This window comes from Orycteropus afer, unplaced genomic scaffold (assembly GCF_000298275.1).
Source record: "Orycteropus afer afer isolate SDZICR_OR568_19922 unplaced genomic scaffold, OryAfe1.0 scaffold00250, whole genome shotgun sequence".
Classification (NCBI taxonomy): domain Eukaryota; kingdom Metazoa; phylum Chordata; class Mammalia; order Tubulidentata; family Orycteropodidae; genus Orycteropus; species Orycteropus afer.
The window spans coordinates 1,280,811-1,300,359 of NW_006921837.1; the positions used below are offsets into that span (position 1 = coordinate 1,280,811).

Sequence of the window (19,549 nt, forward strand, 5' to 3'; positions counted from 1 at the left end):
AGACATCACTCAAAAGGAAAACTACAGACCAATATCCCTCATGAATATAGATGCAAAAATCTTCAACAAAATCCTAGCCAATAGACTCCAACAATGTATCAAGAAAATCATTCATTATGATCAAGTGGGGTTCATATCAGGTATGCAAAGACTGTTCAACATTAGAAAAAACAATCAACATCCTCCACCACATAAATAAAACAAAGAAAAAGAACCATATGAATTGATGCAGAAAAGGTATCTGATAAAATCCAATAGCCACTCTTGATCAAAACTCTCCGCAAAATAGAAATCTAAGGGACATTCCTCAACATAATAAAGGGCATCTATGCAAAACCAACAGCCAACGTTACTTTCAATGGAGAGAGACTGAAACCATTCTAGCAACCAGACAGAGATGCCCTCTATTACACTTCTATTCAACACTGTATTGGAAGTCCTAGCCAGGGCAATAAGGCAAGAAAGAGAAATCAAAACTTCCAAATTGATAAGGAAGAATTAAAACTATCCCTATTTGCTGATGATATGATTCTATACCTAGAAAACCCAAAAGACTCAGTCAAAAATCTACAGAACTAATTGAGAGATTTAGCATCGTGGCAGGATACAAGATCAACATCCAAAAATCAGCTGGATTCCTCTACACCAGCAAAGAGATTGCTGAAAAAGAAATAAGGAAATCAGTACCATTTACAATAGCTACTAAAAAAATAAAATACCTGGGAATGAATCTTACCAGGGACACAAAAGACCTTTACAAAGAAAACTATAAAAAACTACTTCAAGAAACCGTAAGAGAGCTACATTAATGGAAGAACATCCCATGCTCGTGGATAGGAAGATTGAACATTGTGAAAATGTCAGTTCTACCCAAAGCAATCTATACATTCAATGCAATCCCAATGCAGATCCCATCAACATTTTTTAAGGATATGAAAAAAACGATCACTAAGTTTATATGGAAATGAAAGAGACCCTGGATAAACAAAGGACTAATGAAGAAGAAGAACAAAGTAGGAGGTCTCACACTGTCGGATCTCAAAACCTACTATATAGCCACAGTAGTCAAAACTGCCTGGTGTTGGTACAATGACAGACACATAGACCAATGGAATAGAATTGAGAACCCAGAAAGGGATCCATCAACCTATAGTCACCTGATCTTTGACAAAGGGCCTAAATCCATTAAAAGGGGAATAAAATGTTTGTTTAATAAATAGTACTAGCAAAACTGGAGATCCATTTGCAGAAAAATGAAATAAGATGCATACCTCACACCATACACAAAAACTAACTCCTGATAGATCAAAGACTTAAATGTGAAACCTAAAGCTAGGGGCAAATTTAGAGGCCCTAATATATGGCATAAATAGACTATCAAGCATAACCCAAAATGCACAAACAGCAGAAGAGAAACTAGAGGAATGGGACCTTCTAAAAATTAAATTTTTATGTGCTTGCAAAAGCTTTTCCAAAAGAGTCAAAAGAGAACCTACAGATTGGGAAAAAATATTTGGCAATGACATATCCAACAAGGGACTTATCTGTAGAATTTATAGAAAACTCCAACACCTCAAAAACAAAAAGACGAGTAATCCAATTACAAAATGGGCAGAAGACATGAATAGACACTTCACCAAGGAGAATATTCAGGTGGCCAAAAAACATGAAGAAATGCTCATGATCATTAGCCATTAGAGTGATGCAAATCAAAACAACAAATGAGATACCATCTTGCCCCAGCACTAGCAGCAAAGTTCAACAAGACAGAAAATAACAAATGCTGGTGAGGATGCGGAGATATTGGGACTCTCATACACTGCTGGTGGGCCTGTGAAATGTTACAACCACTATGGAAAGCAGTATGGCGATTCCTTCAAAAGTTGGAAATAGAAATACCATTTGACCCAGCCTTTCCATTACTAGGTACATATCCTAAAGAAGTGAGAGCCATGACAAGAACAGTCATATGCACTCGGATGTTCATTACAGCACTATTTACAATAGCAAAAAGTTGGAAACAATCTAGGTGCCCATCAACTGAGGAATGGATAACCAAACTATGGTACATACACACAATGGAATACTATGCAACCCTAAAGAATATGTAGAATCTGTAAAACACCGCATAATGTGGATGAACTTGGAGGACACTGTGCTGAGCGAAATAAGTCAATCACAGAAGGACAAATATTGTATTAGTCCGTTATTGTAAAAGTCAAGGAACAGTTTACATATGGAAGGAAATTTTCTTTGTTGGTTATAAAGGGGGGGAGAGACGAGGAGGGAATACTGTTAGATAGGTAGAGATAAGTTTTGATTTGGGTGAAGAGAAGGGCAGTGTACCAAATGTGAGTGATCAGCATGTGGCATTGAGGAAGAGGAAGACATAGAGAGGTACATGTGAGGTACAGACAACAAAGAAGAACCCTTCTGCACATACAGTACTGCATTGTCAGTGAAGGCAAACGGGTATACAGGTGGATAGATGGGTGAACAGGCTGAATTATTAGGTATGTCTGTGCAGGGGGCAGTGTACCCAAGACCATGTATAGGCTGGCAGACAATGGTTTTACAAGTGTATTTGTATGTTCTGTAAGAATTCTCAGGAGGTATAGTAGAGCTGACAAGGGTAATAAAAAAAAAAAAAAAAAAAGGAGGCTACATTAGCCTCTGTTACAAGGCTGAAGTCAGCATAATAACAGCGAAAACAATATTGCTGTAGGCAAAATCAAATTATCAAGCAGGTCACTAGTTATAGACTAGGGTCACAAATATCCTCCAAAATCCAACCATGAGTAGTAGTAGAAAGGCTGCCTTTGTGTGGGGTAGAGAAAACCCTTGTTAGGATCTGGGGTGCCTGGACACCTCATGCCACTGCAGTACACAGTGGTAAATAAGGAAGCCCTCAGAAAAGAATACAGATAGAAGAGAAGGCTAATTTTAGTGGCTTTAAAAACAAAGTAGAACTAAAATACTGTTAGATAGCAACGTGGAAAATGGGAGAGGTGATTTAGAATTGGTGTATTTTAAATTCTTGATCTTTTGTAAGACTGATAGAGATAACAACTTTAGATGTTGTTAAGATGACAACCAAAGGAAAAAAGAGAAAAAATCCAGTAAAAGGCAGGAGAGAAGGGGAAAAAAAGAGGGAATATAAAAACATGATAGGAGTAACTAGTAGGCCATGCAATCCTCAGCCTATATGGCTATGAGACCAGAAAAACGAGATGATGCCCGACTACCACTGTCAACCACTCAGGAAAATTAGTGCAGGAGATCCTGGATAGAGTGGGAGAATAATGTGGAACAAAAGTCAAAATCATTAAAAAAAAAGACCAGGTTTGCTAGTCTGATAGAGCCTGGTGAAACCCCTGAGACCATGGCCCCTAGTTACCCTTCAGGTCTGGAACTGAACTCACTCCCGTGGCTTCCAGCCAAACAATAGACAGGCATATGAGGTGGATAAGTATCCACATCAGGTAGATACATTCCTTGGAGCAATGAATTGTGGGAGAACAGAGGGTCGTGTTTGCACAGGGAGACAGCTGGGAGGGGAGGAGGAGTGCATAGGAGGGAAGGACAAAGGAAAGAAGTAACTACAAGTAGCAAGAGAGCTGTTACATTGTGGGGAATTGCAGTCAAAGTCATGAGACAAAAATGTGTATGAACTGCTGTATGGAAAATGAATTTGTTCTGTAAACTTTTACCCAAATCACAATAAAAATTTTAAAATATAGAAAAAAAAAAGCATGGTAAAAGTAAACACCAAATAAGATGACTAAATAAATCCAAATACATCTGTAACTATAATGTAATCATAAAAACTAGCTTACATTGAGAATGAAGGATAAAATCCACTGTTATTTATAAGCTACCTAACTAAAACATGAGGACATAAAATGGTTGAAAGCAAAATAACAGGACTTCTAACTAAGCTGATATGTACTACCTCCCTCCCTGCCACTTTTCCCTGCTCTGGACATACATAGCAACATTAAAAAAAAAAAGGAAATCCCTGGGTACCATAAGAAATCAAAGACTGAGTGGTGTCAAATCAACATCATAGTGATGTTGGAATGAATATAGACCCTAGGAGTGGAGTGTGTTTCCCTAGGAGTGGAGGAAGAGGATTAGAAGGCTGATATACCAGGAAAACACTAACCTAAATAAACTAAATTTGTCTGTTAATATTAGGCAAAAAAAGAAAAATAACTTTGAAGGTGAAAAGCACGTATAGGGATAAAACAGGACATTATTTACTAATGGCATAGTCCACAAGGAAGCTATAAAAATACTGAACTGTGACACGCCTAACATCTTGGCCTTAAAAGGTAAGCAAAAACTAATATAAGGAGATTAGTAATTACAGATTACATCTCAACACAAAAATTCTCACAATTGGATCAGTAAGCAATATCATGATAAACAGAAAAGACTGAAGTTGTGAGGGATTTCATTTTACTTGGATCAACAATCAATGTCCATGGAAGCAGCAGTCTACAAACCAAATAATGTATTGCACTGGGCAAATCTGCTGTGAAAGATCTCTTTAAAACGTTAAAAAGCAAAGATGTCACTTTGAGGACTAAGGTGCCAAGCCAAGGTATTTTAATTGCCTCATATGCATGTGAAAGCTGGAGAATGAATAAGGAAGACCAAAGAAGAGTTGATGCATCTGAATTATGGTGTTGGCAAAGAATACTGAATGTACTGTGGACTGCCAGAAGAACAAACAAATCTCCCTTGGAGATTTCATCTCATGTCCTTTAGACATATAGGAGGGACTAGTCCCTGGAGAAGGACATTGTGCTAGGAAAAATAGAGTGTCAGTAAAAAAGAGGAAGATCCTTAACATGATGAATTGACACAGTGGCTGCAACAATGGGCTGAAGCATAGCAACAACTCCAAGGATGGCACAGGACTGGGCAGTATTTCGTTCTGTTTTATGGAGGGTCACTATGGGTTGAAACCAACTCAACGGCACCTAACAATAATGACAACAATATAGGAAAAACAGACAAATCCACAATTAGTGGGAGAATTTTAAGTATTTTCCCTAAAACTTAATAGAACAAGCAGGTAGAAAATGAATAAAAGTCCATGAACTCTCCCAATATCTTTGGAAACAAAAAAAAATTTGGAAAATAATTCATAGGTTACAAAATAAATAATTCAGATTTTGAGATTTAGAAGTTAATGGAAACACAACATAAAAAATTTTGAAGAAGCTACAACAGTAATGTAAAGGGACATGTAGTCTTATAAGTATATACAAAAAAGACAAAAATGATGGAAAGTTAATGAATTTAGTATTTAACTTAAGTAACTAGAAAAAAAAACTGGGAGAAAATAAGTAACTGGAAGATGTAAAGAATAAATAAGTCAACATCATCTTTGATTTTGCTCTCTTACTTATAGTTGTCTGAAAGTAGAGCTATCAATTTAGAATTTTAGGATTATGAGACCAATTTAGGATTATGAAACTAAGTTTAGAGTTACATGAATCACTTGTAGTTTAAAATAGGTGGTTTTTTTGGCAAAGTTTTAAGGTAAGAATCTTTGGTTATACAGTTATACCTTCAGACTGTTAATGTGGTTTCTGTACACGATTTATAGTAACTTATTCAAGGTAAGTGACTATTACATAAGGGAGAAGAGCCAATGGAAGTTTACATTTGCTCTAGAAATAGCTAACCGAAATACAAAAGTCCACTCAGTGCTTTTCCTAGCATACCAAGTTCAGGAGGCAAAGTGGTAGTAAATAATACTGATATTCTCTCCCCCAATTACGATAAACTATGGGCTGTCTTTGTAAACAGCTAGGAGTTAAGTTTGAGGAAGAGTTCTTTCAAACACCTTGCGAGGTATGGAGTTGGGTGAGAACCCACAGCTTCTGTCTCCAAAGTCCTTAGGGCACTGTTTTCCCAGTATACCATAGTAGGAGTTAATACCACAGTTAAAACATAGTGCCAACTTGTTGTTTCTCTCACAGGTTAATGCAGAAAGTCTAAGAAATATAATTGTCTATATCTATCCCTTTAGGTTCCCCCTAAAAGGAGTTCTGGTGGTATAGTGGGTAAAGCATATGGCTGCTAACCAGAAGGTCAGTGGTTCAAACCCACCAGCTGCTCTGAGGGAGGAAAATGAGGCAATCTACTTCCATAAAGATTTATAGCCTTCATAAATACACTCCTTGGAGTGATCAATCATGGGAGAACAGAGGACAGTGTTTGCACAGGGAGATAGCTCAGGGTAAGAGGATGGTAGTGCATGGGTGGGAAGGACATAGGGGAAGATGTAACTATAGGGAGGAAGTGGGAAGAGAACTGTTACACTGTGGGGAACTGCAGTCAATGTCATGAAACAAAGTGTGTATGAACTACTGTATGGAAAATGAATTTGCTCTGTAAACTTTCACCCAAATCACAATTAAAAAAAAATTCCCTCAGCACCCCTCAGTAAATATTTTAAAATAATTACCTTATGACTAGGAGCTCTGTTAGCATAATACCTAAAGCATTTGACTGCTAACCAGAAGGCTGTCGGTTCAAACCCACCAGCCACTCCTCAGAAGGAAGGTTGGGCAATCTACTTCTGTAGTGATACCGCCTCGGAAACCCAAAGAGGTCACTATGAGTTGGCTCCAACTCAACGGCAATGAATTTGGTTATGGTACCTTGTGACTATCCTGTCAAACCCTCCTTAGTTATGTATTTGAACTAACCAATCCAGATAGCCCTCATTTGTGTTTCCTAACAATTATTGTGAAGCCTCTGCTTTGAATTGTCCCACCTCTGGTTTCCCTGATCTTGCAACTTCCAATCAGAATGTCATACCTTTACTTCTTGATTTTACCCCAATAAATATGCCTCTGTTACTCTACCATTTTGGAGCATTTGATTTCATTTTGTGAGATCAGGCGTATCCCTAGTTCAAACTGTTTTTGAACCTTTAATAAATCTCTTTGCTTTCAAAATAAATAAAAGATTTACAGCCTTGGAATTGGAACCCAATGGGGGTTGCTATGAGCTGGAATCAACTTGATGGCAGTGTTTTTTTTTTTTTTTCCCCAACTGGTTTAGTTTCCTTAAAAGGAGCTCTGGTGGTACAGTGCTTAAGGTGTTCAGCTGATAACCAAAAGGTCGATGGTCTGAATCTGCCAGTTGCTCTATGGAAGAAAGATGAGGCAGTCTGCTTTTGTAAAGATTTACAATTCCCACTATGAGTCGGAATCAACTCAAGGGCAGTCAGTTTGGTTTGTTTTTTTGAGAGATTCCTTAAATCAAATATACGAACAAAACAACCTAACTTCTTTTTGGATTGGAAGGCTTCTAAACATACAATAGGGGAACAGTTAAAGGACTAAGGCAATCTACTTATAATATTATACATGAATACAAAATAAACTTTATAAAGACTATGTAGCAACATGGAAAATGCTGAAATAAACTATATGTTTACTATAACTGCAATTATGTAAAAACATTCATAAATAAAAATGCCTAAAAGTAAGTAAATAAGAGTAATACATTTTCAAACCAAAAAAAAACCAAACTCACTGCCCTCGAGTCGGATCCGACTCATAGCGACCCCTCCTTGGGTTTCTGAGGCGGTATCACTACAGAAACAGATCACCCAACCTTCCTTCCGAGGAGTGGCTGGTGGGTTTGAACTTCCAGCCTTCTGGTTAGCAGTCAAATGCCTCAGACACTACGCCATTATACAAGATTTTTTAAAAAAAGTTTCTTTTTGTTGCTTGATTAATCTTCCAGATGCCTTCACAATCATTTAAGTAGACAATCTGACACCTTGCAAAATAAGATGATATTTTAGTATTTGTGGTGGTTTTAAAACATGTTCACAAATTCTTTGATACTCTCTCCTTCAGGAAGTGGAAACTAACTGCCATTCACTTAAGTGTGGGCTGCACTACATGACTCGCTTATAAGAAATAAAGTGGAAGTGACAGTGTTTAAACCTTTGGCATTAGGTTGTTGGATAAGAATTCTCCATGGGTCAACCCCCCCCCCCACCCAAGCGGACAGACTACCTTTGTTCTGAACTATCATTTATCATTTCAAGGATGTTTACAGAGTTAACAAACCTTGAAAGACAAAGATAATTTCTCCCTCTGAAGCAAAGGGCAGGTTTATAGCCTTAGAAGATAAAGATAGTGTCTCCCTCCAGCACAAAGGGCAGGCATGCTTACTGCTCATTTAAAAAAATTTGGGTTCCCCTAAACCCAGGATTCCCTTCCTGTAGTACAACCCACTGCATGTGCAGGCATCCATCTGGACCCATCTGTAGGACTTGAAAGGAAGAGGAATTGAGGAAAGTATGTGAGTAATCATGCTACTTGCTGTGCCCTGAATAATAAACTCCTCAGTCTCCAACCCATGAGTCTTGTGTCTTATGCTAGTATCCATCAAACTGTGGCAGGCTAATTTGTAAAATTACAAAAAACAAACCAAACTCACTGTCATCAAGTCAATTATGACTCATCGCACTCCCCATGGGGTTTTTGAGGCTGTTAATCTTTACAGAAGTAGATTGCCCCATCTTCCTTCCATGGAGTGGCTAGGTGGTTTGAACCACTGACCTTCTGGTTAGCAGCCAAATGCCTTATCCACTAAGCCACCAGAGGGTAAAATCTCAGAAGCTTTAGGTCTTGACCTAGATCATGAAAGGCACTGCAGTTTCCACCTGGCCTGTCCTCTCTTGGATCACTCACTCTGGGTGAAGTTAGCTGTCATGTCATGAGGACATTCAAGCAACCATATGGTGAGGAGTTGAGGCTTCCTGCCAACAGCCATGTGACTGAGCCATCTTAGAAACAGATTCTCTAGCCCCAATCAAGCCATCAGGTGACTTTGGCCCCAAGGACATCCTGACTGCAACTACAGGCAGTCCCTGGGTTATGAATAAGACTGTTCCTAAGTGTGTCTTTAAGTTGAATTTGTAGGTAAGTCAGAACAGGTGCATACGGTTCTTATTTAGCCTTACTTTATTTAGTACAAGAAAAAGAAGCCATAGTGGTTAAAGTGCATGGCTGCTAACCAAAAGGTCAGTGGTACAAACCCACCAGCTGCACCATAGGAGAAAGATGTGGCAATCTAGTTCTGTAAATATTTATAGTCTCAGAAACCCTATGGAGGCAGTTTTACTCTGTCCTATACAGCTGCTATCAGTTGGAAATGACTCGATGGCAGTGGGTGCTTTTAGTCCAAGAAAAGGCTAGAAGCCTTTTCAATGATTTAAAAGCTACACATGCAGCAAGTGAAGGTGATTGTGATGAACAATTTGTTGCCAGTTGGGTTTGGTTCACTTGTTTCAAAGTGAGGGCAAACTTACATAACATTAAAGGGCATATATGAGTTGTCCACAAGTGATGTTAGTAACCTGGGACTGCCTGTACATGAGAGAGCCTGAGCCAGAGCCATCCAGCTAAGGTGCTCCCAAATTTGTGACCTACAGGAATTAAGACGATATTTGTTGTTTTAAGCCACTAAATTTTAGGATAACATATTACACAGTAATATTGTTATGTGCCGTTGAGTTGGCCCCAACTCATAGCGATCCCTCCTTGGGTTTCTGAGGGATCCTACTACGGAAATAGATTGCCCAAACTTCCTTCTGAGGAGTGGCTGGTGGGTTTGAACCTCCAGCCTTCTGGTTAGCAGTCAAGTGCCTTAGGCACTTTGCTACCAGAGCTCCTTAGATAACTAATATAATGTTCACTCTGAGGCCCTGGTTTGTAGCATCAGTAAACTGAAGCAAAATTATCTTCAAGCTTTAAAACAGGAGTCCCATGAGATCCTTATAAAACAAGTTTCTTAGATAAGGCTGATAATACACTGGGGTGGTATAAGTCTAAATTCTGGGACTTTGAACAAAATTATTTAAAGCTTACCATCCTGATTCAACACCTACATTATATTATTTATGACTTTATAACAACATTTAAAAATACGGAACCTAGGCTGATGGTTTTATTTATTTATTTCTATCTAGCAATTTTTAATGGTATTCTTTACTGAACCTAATGAAGTATCATTTATTTCCCCTTTAGATCTGGTTCTTAGGTCTTTTCGGTTGACCAAAAAGATAAATACCTTTTCAGTAGCAATCTGAAAATATGAATGATCAGTAACTAAAGAGGAACACCTCTGAAGTTGCTAGACCTTTTCAAGTCAGATCCTACTCACAGCAACCCCTCCTTGGGTTTCCAAGGCAGTATCACTATAGAAGTAGATTGCCAGTCTTCCTTCTGAGGAGTGGCTGGTGGGTTTGAACTGCCAGCCTTCTGACTAGCAGTCAAATGCCTTAGGCACTACGCCACCAGAGCTCCCGAGTGCTACTTAGTTACTTACTTTTAAGATTTAAACAGGCTATATTAAGTCCTTTCTCAATTGAAATGTTACCAAAGTTTGTAAATACACACACACACACTCACACACATGCACAACATCCTAGGACAGGTTGGGTGAACCACAATTTCAGAATGCAGTTAGATTTTATCAACCAACCTTTTCAAAACTATCTGCAGTATCTGTGTAGAAGTTCCAGGACTCTGAATACTACTAGCATTAGATACTAGGAAAATTTCGATAGCTAAAAGCATTTCAATCTCAGATAAGTAAGAAGGAATCAGCAGAAGTTTTCGGTATAAATTTCCTTCCAATGGTGGATAGCAGCCCAAAGAGAGAGCACCTGAAAGTAAAATAATTGATCAAATCAAACTTTACTAAAACCCCAATAGGTAAAAATCTAGTCTTTCAAAATACAGATGATAATTACTTATATTGCAGAGTAATTCTTCACATTAGAAGCAGACTTGTTACACAAATTATGGTAATGAACTAATCCTACTCCATTTATAACTATTCTTTGTAATATATCTTGAAACATTAAATATGAAGTGAGGAATTAAATAAAAAAGAACCTCTGTGAAGTATGACTTTTGAGCAGTTAGATTTTATCAACCAACCTTTTCAAAACTATCTGCAGTATCTGTGTACTCAATCTGCCCATTTATTTCATGCCGTAGTCAACACAATAAATAAATAAACAGCCAAAATAGCTACTTGGGTTTTAATGGGATCTTTTCTAATAGCAACTATATGTAATATATTTATAATTATTGCCTATCCTGAATTATGACTGTAGAAAGAAGATGGAAATTATAATACCAGTATTTTAATTTCTATCAAATAGTTATTATAGTATTTTTACTATTTTTAGTTTTGCCTTCCAATGGTGCCTTCAATTCACCTTTTGAATCCATTTACTTATTAATTTGTGTCACAGTTTGAAAAATGACCATGTATATACCACCATGCCCTGGTGGCATAGTGGTTAAGTGCTTGGCTGCTAACCAAAAGGTGGGTAGTTAAAATCTACCAGCTGTTCCACAGAAGAAAGACGTGGCAGTCCGCTTCCATAAAGATTTACAGCCTTGGAAATCTTACGGGGCAGTTTTGCTCTGTCCTATGGGTCACTATGAACTGGAATTGACTCAACAGCAGAGAGTTTGGTATATACTACAATGCCAAATACATTTATTCATATGGCAGTGTAACAAACAGTTATATTTTTGAGTAGACTTATTTAACAGTACTGTTATAGTTTGTGCAGTAAATATTTACTGTGTCTGTTGTATTTCACTGAAACCAGTTTAAATCTGTGTGCAAAATTAGTTTAAAATGCTATGTTAAGTCCTGTCAAAAAATTTTTCTAATGTAAATAATGATGTCTAATCTTTGAGGACCTACTATGTGCCAGGTACCTGTGCTAAACACATTATAAGTTTTATCTAACTTTATCTTGACAACTTACTCCCTTTGAAATTAGGTCATAGAGGTGAGGGGCCTTGGGTAAGCACTCAGTCTGTCTATGCCTATATAGGAAGCAGTGGAATACTGATACATGTTATATATAGTCAATGAGCCTTGAAAACACTGTGTAAAAAGTGAAAGAAACCAATCACAAAAAACTACATACTGAAGGATTCTATTTATGTGAAATGCCCACCATAGGCAAATCCATAGAGGCAGAGAGTAGGTTAGTGATTGCCTGGGACTGGGGCAGGGAAGAGGGACAGTGAGGACATGTGGAATGACAGCTGCTGTGTACAGGGCTTCTTTTAGTAGGTGTTGAAGGTTTTCTAAAATTGGATTGTGGGGATGGCTGCACAACTCTGAATATACTAAAAACCAGTGCACTGTATATTTTAAATGTGAAATATATCATAATAAAGCTGTTACAATAAAAAATAAAGTTATAAAAAAGTTATTGGACCACATACACATACATAATGGAATACTATGCAACACTAAAAAATAATGTAAACACTGCATAACGTGGATAAACTTGGAGGACATTATGCTGAGTAAAATAAGTCAATCACAGAATGACAAATATTGTTATTAGTCCACTACTGTAAAAAGTCAAGTAAAGGTTTATATATGGAAGGAAAATTTCTTTGTTGGCTTCCAGGGATAAGAAGGAAGGGGAGGGAAAATTCCTAGACAGGTTGGAAAAAAAAAAAAAAGTGGTTACCAGGGGTAGGAGGGAGAGGGAAAGGAGAAACTTTTGTTTGCAGGGCACTGTGTTTATGCTAATGAAAAATGTTATCAATGTCCCTGAGCTATAAATGTGGAAGCTATTATGTTGGTGAATGTCTTGTTGTGTCTATTTTCATCACAATAAAAGTAAAAAAAAAAAAAAAAAAGGTACTGGTACCACAGCCTTAACAGTACCTTGACAAAAATGAGCCTGAAGCCCAGAATCCAGTACTACCTAGATGTGATTATAGGGTAATGAAAGGCTTTCCTTGCAAGCCTTAAGCTATATCTGAAGATAAATTCAAAGGGAAGTCCAATGATACTTGAAGTGTCAACACTATAAGGAAATTAGATGTTTGAGAGATTATCAGTGGCTATAAATTACTCATGTGGTTTTATAATTCAGATATATTTGAAAAAAAAAAAAAAAAGACTGTAGCACTTGCTTAAGTCCCCAAAGTTTCACTGCATATGAAATAAGCATAGGTGTGATTAGATAAAAAGAAAAGTGCTAATAAGAAATGTACTGAGTCATACAAAGGCATCAATTACTTTTAACAAACACTAAAATTAAATCTTCAAAAAGAAAGGCTGGAGAGATCTGAGGAAGTGAAGAGCGACTGCTAATAGGTACAGGGTTTATTTTGAGGGTGATGAAAATGTTCTAAAATTGATTGTGATGATGACTGCACAACTTTTAAAACCACTGAACTATGTACTTTAAATTGTATGTATGTGAATCATTTCAATAAAGCTGTTAATAAACATTAAAAATAATTTAAGTTTACAGCTTTAATAAAGAATTTTATTTCTAACTAAAAAACAGAATGTCAATGAAATGTTTCCAAGTTCATACTTTGTGCCTGTTGCATACCGTCATATGTCTTTTGTTTGGTATTTTCCCCAAATTGCAAAATTAGTTATTTGAAAAATGAATAATCCTATTAAAATTGATTCTAACAACTAAAAGCAGAAAATTACAGTAAACAATACATACAAACTTGGTGTGTGTGATTTCTGGCAGTCTACAGGAAATAGTATAAAGAAAGTTGAAACATAACCACAAAATCAAAATAAGGTGTTACGAACAATTTCTACCTTCCATTTCATTCCTTAAAAAAATTGCTCTAGTGCAGTTGTGTTCGCTACTTTTGACTGTAACCTACAATAAGAAAAATATTTTACATAATAAGCCAATGCACATATATGTTAACTGAAAAGAAAATTTTATCAAATAATATTTATCCTTACTACCTGTAATATGCCCTACTATTTTCTTTTCTCTTTCATTGGAGGAAAAAATGTTATCAGCTGCTAAATTGACTTTGCAACTCACTAATGGATCACAGCTTGTAGTCTGAAAAACACTACTGGATTCTAAGTGACAAGAAGTTTTTGTGTAGGTAAGGATGACTGGGATGTTTGGCACATCTGGCACAGTAGTGACACATAGTAGACACTCAAATGTTTGCTATATACAGGACAGTGGTAGAAATGGAAATTTAAGACAAATTACTGCATGAAGGCAGAAAAGAACCCTTTTTTAGCTTCTATATGGAAGTACTTTCTAATTAAAATACCTACAAGGTGGCTGGGACTAGAGAAAGCATTAGTTTTATATGCTTATGGTTTATATGCTTATGGAAGCAGCTAATTGGATTAACAAAATTATATTAGGAGGAGCCATGAAAGAGACTGTTATATACCATGCTGCACTGTAATGGCAGTCTCTGTACTTCCTATGGAGCCAGCTATCAAATCCACAGATCAGGTACATAGAAGAGGTAAGTAAAATATAGAGAGAATTCTTTAAACTTCGTTTTACTGAATTGTTTTACTCCTTTATTATTTGTGAGGTATGCAAAAACTGTTTTGAATTCTGTCATTTATTTCCTTGGCTTACCCTCATGCTATAAGGTGCAAAGAAATAAAGATGCACCTTAGGACAGAAGTAATGTACCTCAAAAGAGAACACAGATCTGTTCAGACCAGTATCTTTTCACTTATATCAACTGCTTTTTTTAAAAAAATTTATCTTTAAATGTCTAGTTTTAAACATTACAAATGGATCCTAAACTCTAAGCCAAACACTGCCATTGAGTTGTTTCCCACTCACAGCGACCCCTCCTTGGGTTTCCGAGGTGGTATCTCTATGGAAATAGATAGCTCAGACTTCCTTCCAAGGAGTGGCTGGTGGGTTTGAACCACCAGCCTTCTGGTTAGAAATCAAATGCCTTGGGCACTATGCCACCAGAGCTCCTAAATGGATCCTAGGTTAAAAATATTAAATTAAAAATCAATAAATCAAAGTAAAAACGTTCACATGTAACTTACTTTTGTAGTGGGCTCTGGCTTTGAGCCATAAACAACTCCTTCCTAGAGCAGTAATTAATCTTCTAAGAAAGGAAAAATCAATAGGGATACTCTTTGAAATCATGAATTCTGCTACAGAGGATGACATTCCAAGACTGTTGCTTTCCATACAGGACTCCAGAAGTTTATTAAACAGAAGGCTATATTGTGCGACGTCCACAGTTTCTGAAATGAAAGAAGAAAAACTGATATAGCCAAATTGGTCTAGCTTAGTTTCTCATACTCCTCTCTCTTAAATTGCCTTCTTTTTTCCTCTTCTCTCCTTAGCCCTTTCCTATCACTATGAGAGTCTCAGTTGTTGGAATGCAATCATCTTACATATTCTCTAAGTAACAAACAAAAAAAAGCATTCAACGGAAGTAAAATAGTTGATTTTCCCTGTGATGGAGTTCATGAAAGGAAGTTTGAAAAACATTTCAGAGGCTGCATTAATCTCTCTATACATGGTCCATACCTTTGACTGTGCAGCTGCAGTGTCTCAAATGCTTGCGTTCATGACTTCTTTTACATTATCAACTTCATTCTGGATGTCAGCTTTATATTCCACATGAGTAAAAATTAATCATCCCCTAACAAACACTCACATTTTTAAAACAAACTCTCAAATTAAAAAAAAATATTTAAAATTGGTATTTCTATTCCCCAAGTCTCCTTAACCTTTAGTCTCTTCCTAAACATTACCACAGGAGGAACTTAAAACATGAACTTTTACATCCTTTCGTAACCCCAAACCTCTAGTGACCCTTCACTATACATAGAGAAAAAACCCCTTCACGGTCTTCCAAAATCTGACACAACTATCTTACTATTACTACTTTCTTTCATTGTCATCATAATTTTATATTAAGGGCCTGCTCTATAGCAGCTCTTGTGCTGGGGACACACCAAGATAAAGAAACTATCACTACCTTTAAAGAGCTCATTATCTAGAAAGAGAAATAGACAAAAATGATAAATACAAGGTTCTCAGTAGAATAAATGGAAAAATGGATATTTATAGATGATACAACAAAAGCACTGAGGGGAGGCCTTTAAACTAATATTTTCATCATTCTCTGAGCCCATCGAGCACAAACCTGGCCCAAAGCTTTTTTCTTTTAATTTTTATTGTGATTTGAGTGAAAGTTTACAGAGCAAATTCATTTTCCATATAGCAGTTCATACACATTTTGTTTCATGACACTGAAATTCCCTACAATATAACAGCTCTCTTCCCACTTCTTTGCCATAGTTACTTCTTCCCTGTGTCCTTCTTTCCTATGCACTCCTGCCCCTTGAGCTATCTCTCTGTGCAAATACTGCCCTTCTGATCTCCCATGATTGACTGTTCTAAGGAGTGTATCTACCTGGTATAAATGTTCACCCTATATGCCTGTCTATTGTTTGGCTGGAAGTTACAGGATTGAGTTCAATTATAAGCCAGAAGGGTAAGTAGGGCCCATAGTCTCAGGGGTTTCACCAGGCTCTATCAGACCAGTAAGCCTGATTTTGAGTTCTGTTCCACATTCTTCTCCCACTGTATCCAGGATCTCCTACATTGATCCTTTTCCAAGTGATTAACAGTGGTAACCAGGCAACATCTAGTTCTTCTAGTCTCATATGACCCAAAGCTTTTTCCTCATGTTTCCCTTAACCTGGAATCTCTTTTCCTATCCATATATGCCTGGAGCTTTCCATCCAAGAACATTATTACTACTGCCCAAACTGGTATTGTTTCTCAGAACCTATCATCTACTTAATTCCCTCCTTTGTTCCATGTTTACCTATATTCCAAGGTAATACTATGTTTTGTATTTAAGTAGTAAGAGAAAAAGTATTCTTCATTGTCAAAATATGAAGCTTGCTACATGCACTTATACATATTATTTGCTGTTGACTTGACAGAGGTAGGGGAAAGGGAATGATGGAAATGCTACTGTTAGAAACTACTGACATACGACTCAAAGATAAGCATGTCTAGCTTTTTCAAACCATCAAGAAAGCATATTCAACTTACAGAGTGTGAGACCATGTCCCTATATAACCACCCTGTATGTAACCATTTTAAGTATGTAGCCATTTTGCAACATGCTTTAGCATTTACTTTGCGCTTTAGTGCTTTAGTTACTGGAAAAACCACAAAGAGTCCTAACTAACCCCACCTCATCGATATTCCCAAGCATTCTCCTTAGCAACAACCAATCAGTAAATGGTAGAGAAATACCTTACCTAAAATAGTTAGAAACGACAGTTGGTGGCTTCGGCCCACAAGACAGAGCCAATCAAGTAGCAACAACTAGCAACTTGAAAAATGTCAACCAATCCTGTAATTTTCTGATTGAAACGTCCTCATTTCTGCTGTAACCCCTATAAAAAACCCTGTTACACCTGAGTTCAGGGCTCTCAATCCTGAACCGCTGCGTCAGTGACGGTTGACGGTTCGAGCTTGAGCTTGAATAAACAACCCCTATGCTTTTGCAGTGGAATCGGCTCCTTGGTGGTTTTTGGGGATTCAAGATCTGGACGCAACAAGAGAATATATTTTACAGGAAACTACTATACTAATGAAATGTTGGAATAAGAAACTTAACCAAAACAGGTGGAGAACTATTTCTTATTAACACTTAAACACAAGATGGGCAAAAGATAATTAAGCTAGACTTTTTAAAAACATACCTTTAGAACTTTGAAAACCTGGTAGATTTTGCAAAACTTCAAATGTCTGTCTATAAAGGCTCTTGGCTAAGATCTCATGTGCAATTGTACACAGAAGATTATGTCGATTGAGCACATCCATTCTGTCACAAGGCCACAGTGGTGTATTGATGATCCATTCTGACTCTTCCACAAAGAAAAACGCATGAATATTTTATTATCATGAAAATTACACTGAACAGTTAATTATAACTTAATATTTCTAAGTATCTTTTGGAGAAAGTGGCAAAACTTAAGTATATATACTCTGAAAAGATAACCATGTTCAAATTTATTAAGAACAACATACATATTGGAGACCATCATCCTAAAAGATGTACATGAGTGGCCACTCTATTATAATTTTTTTTTAATTAGATTATAATGAAGATTTGTTTTAACTTAAAATATTGTATGTGTAGACAAGTTCAATAATTTTACAATAAAAAGTATATAACTTCTTTGGGCCTGGAACTGAACTCACTCTGGTGGCTTAACCTTTGTGAGGCCTGAGTCCTAATGCCCTCCAGGTAATTATTTAACCAGGAGTCTTTAGCCAGAGTCCTAAGGAATGTGAGGCCTGAGTCCTAATGTCCCCCAGGTAATTCTTTAACCAGGAGTCTTTAGCGCCAGAGACTCCTGCACGTCCCCCCACGCCTCAGAGCTTTACCTGGCTCCTGTAAGTCTCCCACGCATCAGGGCTTTACATCCTCCCTAGGTAATTATTCTCTAACCAGTCTTTAGTCCAGAGATTCCAGCACGTCCCCCCACGTCTCAGAGCTCTACCCTAAATCCCCTAGCAACAACCAATCATTTGTACCCCTTTGCCCTGGTGCTACTCCACCCTATATTTTTTCCTATAAAAATATAATAGTAAGAGAGCACGGGGTCTTTTGCCCAAGCCGCTGCGTCAATGTAAGCAGAGACCGTAGCTCGAGCTAGCCAATAAACTCTCCTTCTTGCACTTGCATTGTTGTGTGTTGGCAAATTCCTCGCGCCGACCAACTCCTTCCTAACCTGGGCTCAACATTTGGTGCGTTGGCCGGGAAGGAGAAAAGTTTGGAGCCAGAATCTTGCCCCTGACAGAAGGGGAGTGGGGGTCAGGAACAGGAGCTGGCAAGACCAGATTACATCCTTAGCGTGAGGATAGTGGTCCAGGGGTCAGGAACAGGAGCCGGCAGGATTGGGATCAATCCCTTGTGTAGGGAACCAATCCAGGGGTCAGGAACAGGAGCCAGCAGGATTGGGATCAATCCCTTGCGTAGGGAACCAATCCAAGGGTACAGGAACCGGCGGACACGCTGGAGGAATTGGGGAAGGAGCCCTTCCCCAACTAACAGGCAGGCTGTGGGTGCTTTTTAGTAAGAGTAGCCCCCTTCAGGGGAGGAGCAGAGGCACCTCCAATCTGTGGTACTGGAATGAGATCTCTTCTGGGTGTCAGGTATTTGTGTTGTCTGCTTTGGTGTCTCTTGTTGTGTGGCCACTTGTCTTTTATTTGTTCTGTGTTTTCTTAAAGGAGGTTGAAATGGGACAGGGACAGACTACCCCTCTGTCCCTGATGGTTGAATATTTTTCAGAGTTTAAAACCAGAGGATCTAATTTGTCTGTGATAGTTAAGAAAAATAAACTAATAACTTTTTGCTCTTCAGGATGGCCCTCTCTTAAGGTAGGATGGCCTCCAGAAGGCTCGTTGGATGGAAAGGTGATTGCAGCCGTATTTGACCGAGTCCAAGTGCCAGGCCTCCGTGGGCACCCGGACCAATTTCCTTACATTTTAGTGTAGCAAGATATGGTGAATAACCCTCCCCCATGGCTAAAACCTTTCCTTCCAAATCTCTCTGTTAAGGTGTTAACATCCTCACTCGGGACTGGTGAAAAGGAGAGACCGAGACGACCTGAGTCCCGAGCAGCCATTCCACCAGTTTTGTCTGATTCC

At 37.9% G+C, this 19,549-nt stretch overlaps 1 protein-coding gene across 1 annotated transcript in view; it reads right to left on the reverse strand.

The window, feature by feature from the left end:
• Positions 1-19,549, reverse strand: part of TOPAZ1 (testis and ovary specific TOPAZ 1) — a 146,660-nt gene that overhangs the window by 7,433 nt on the left and 119,678 nt on the right. Inside the window, 3 exon segments of the mRNA XM_007949675.1 lie at positions 10,531-10,714; positions 14,902-15,105; positions 17,596-17,760. Of these exon segments, the coding sequence (XP_007947866.1) occupies positions 10,531-10,714; positions 14,902-15,105; positions 17,596-17,760 (553 nt within the window).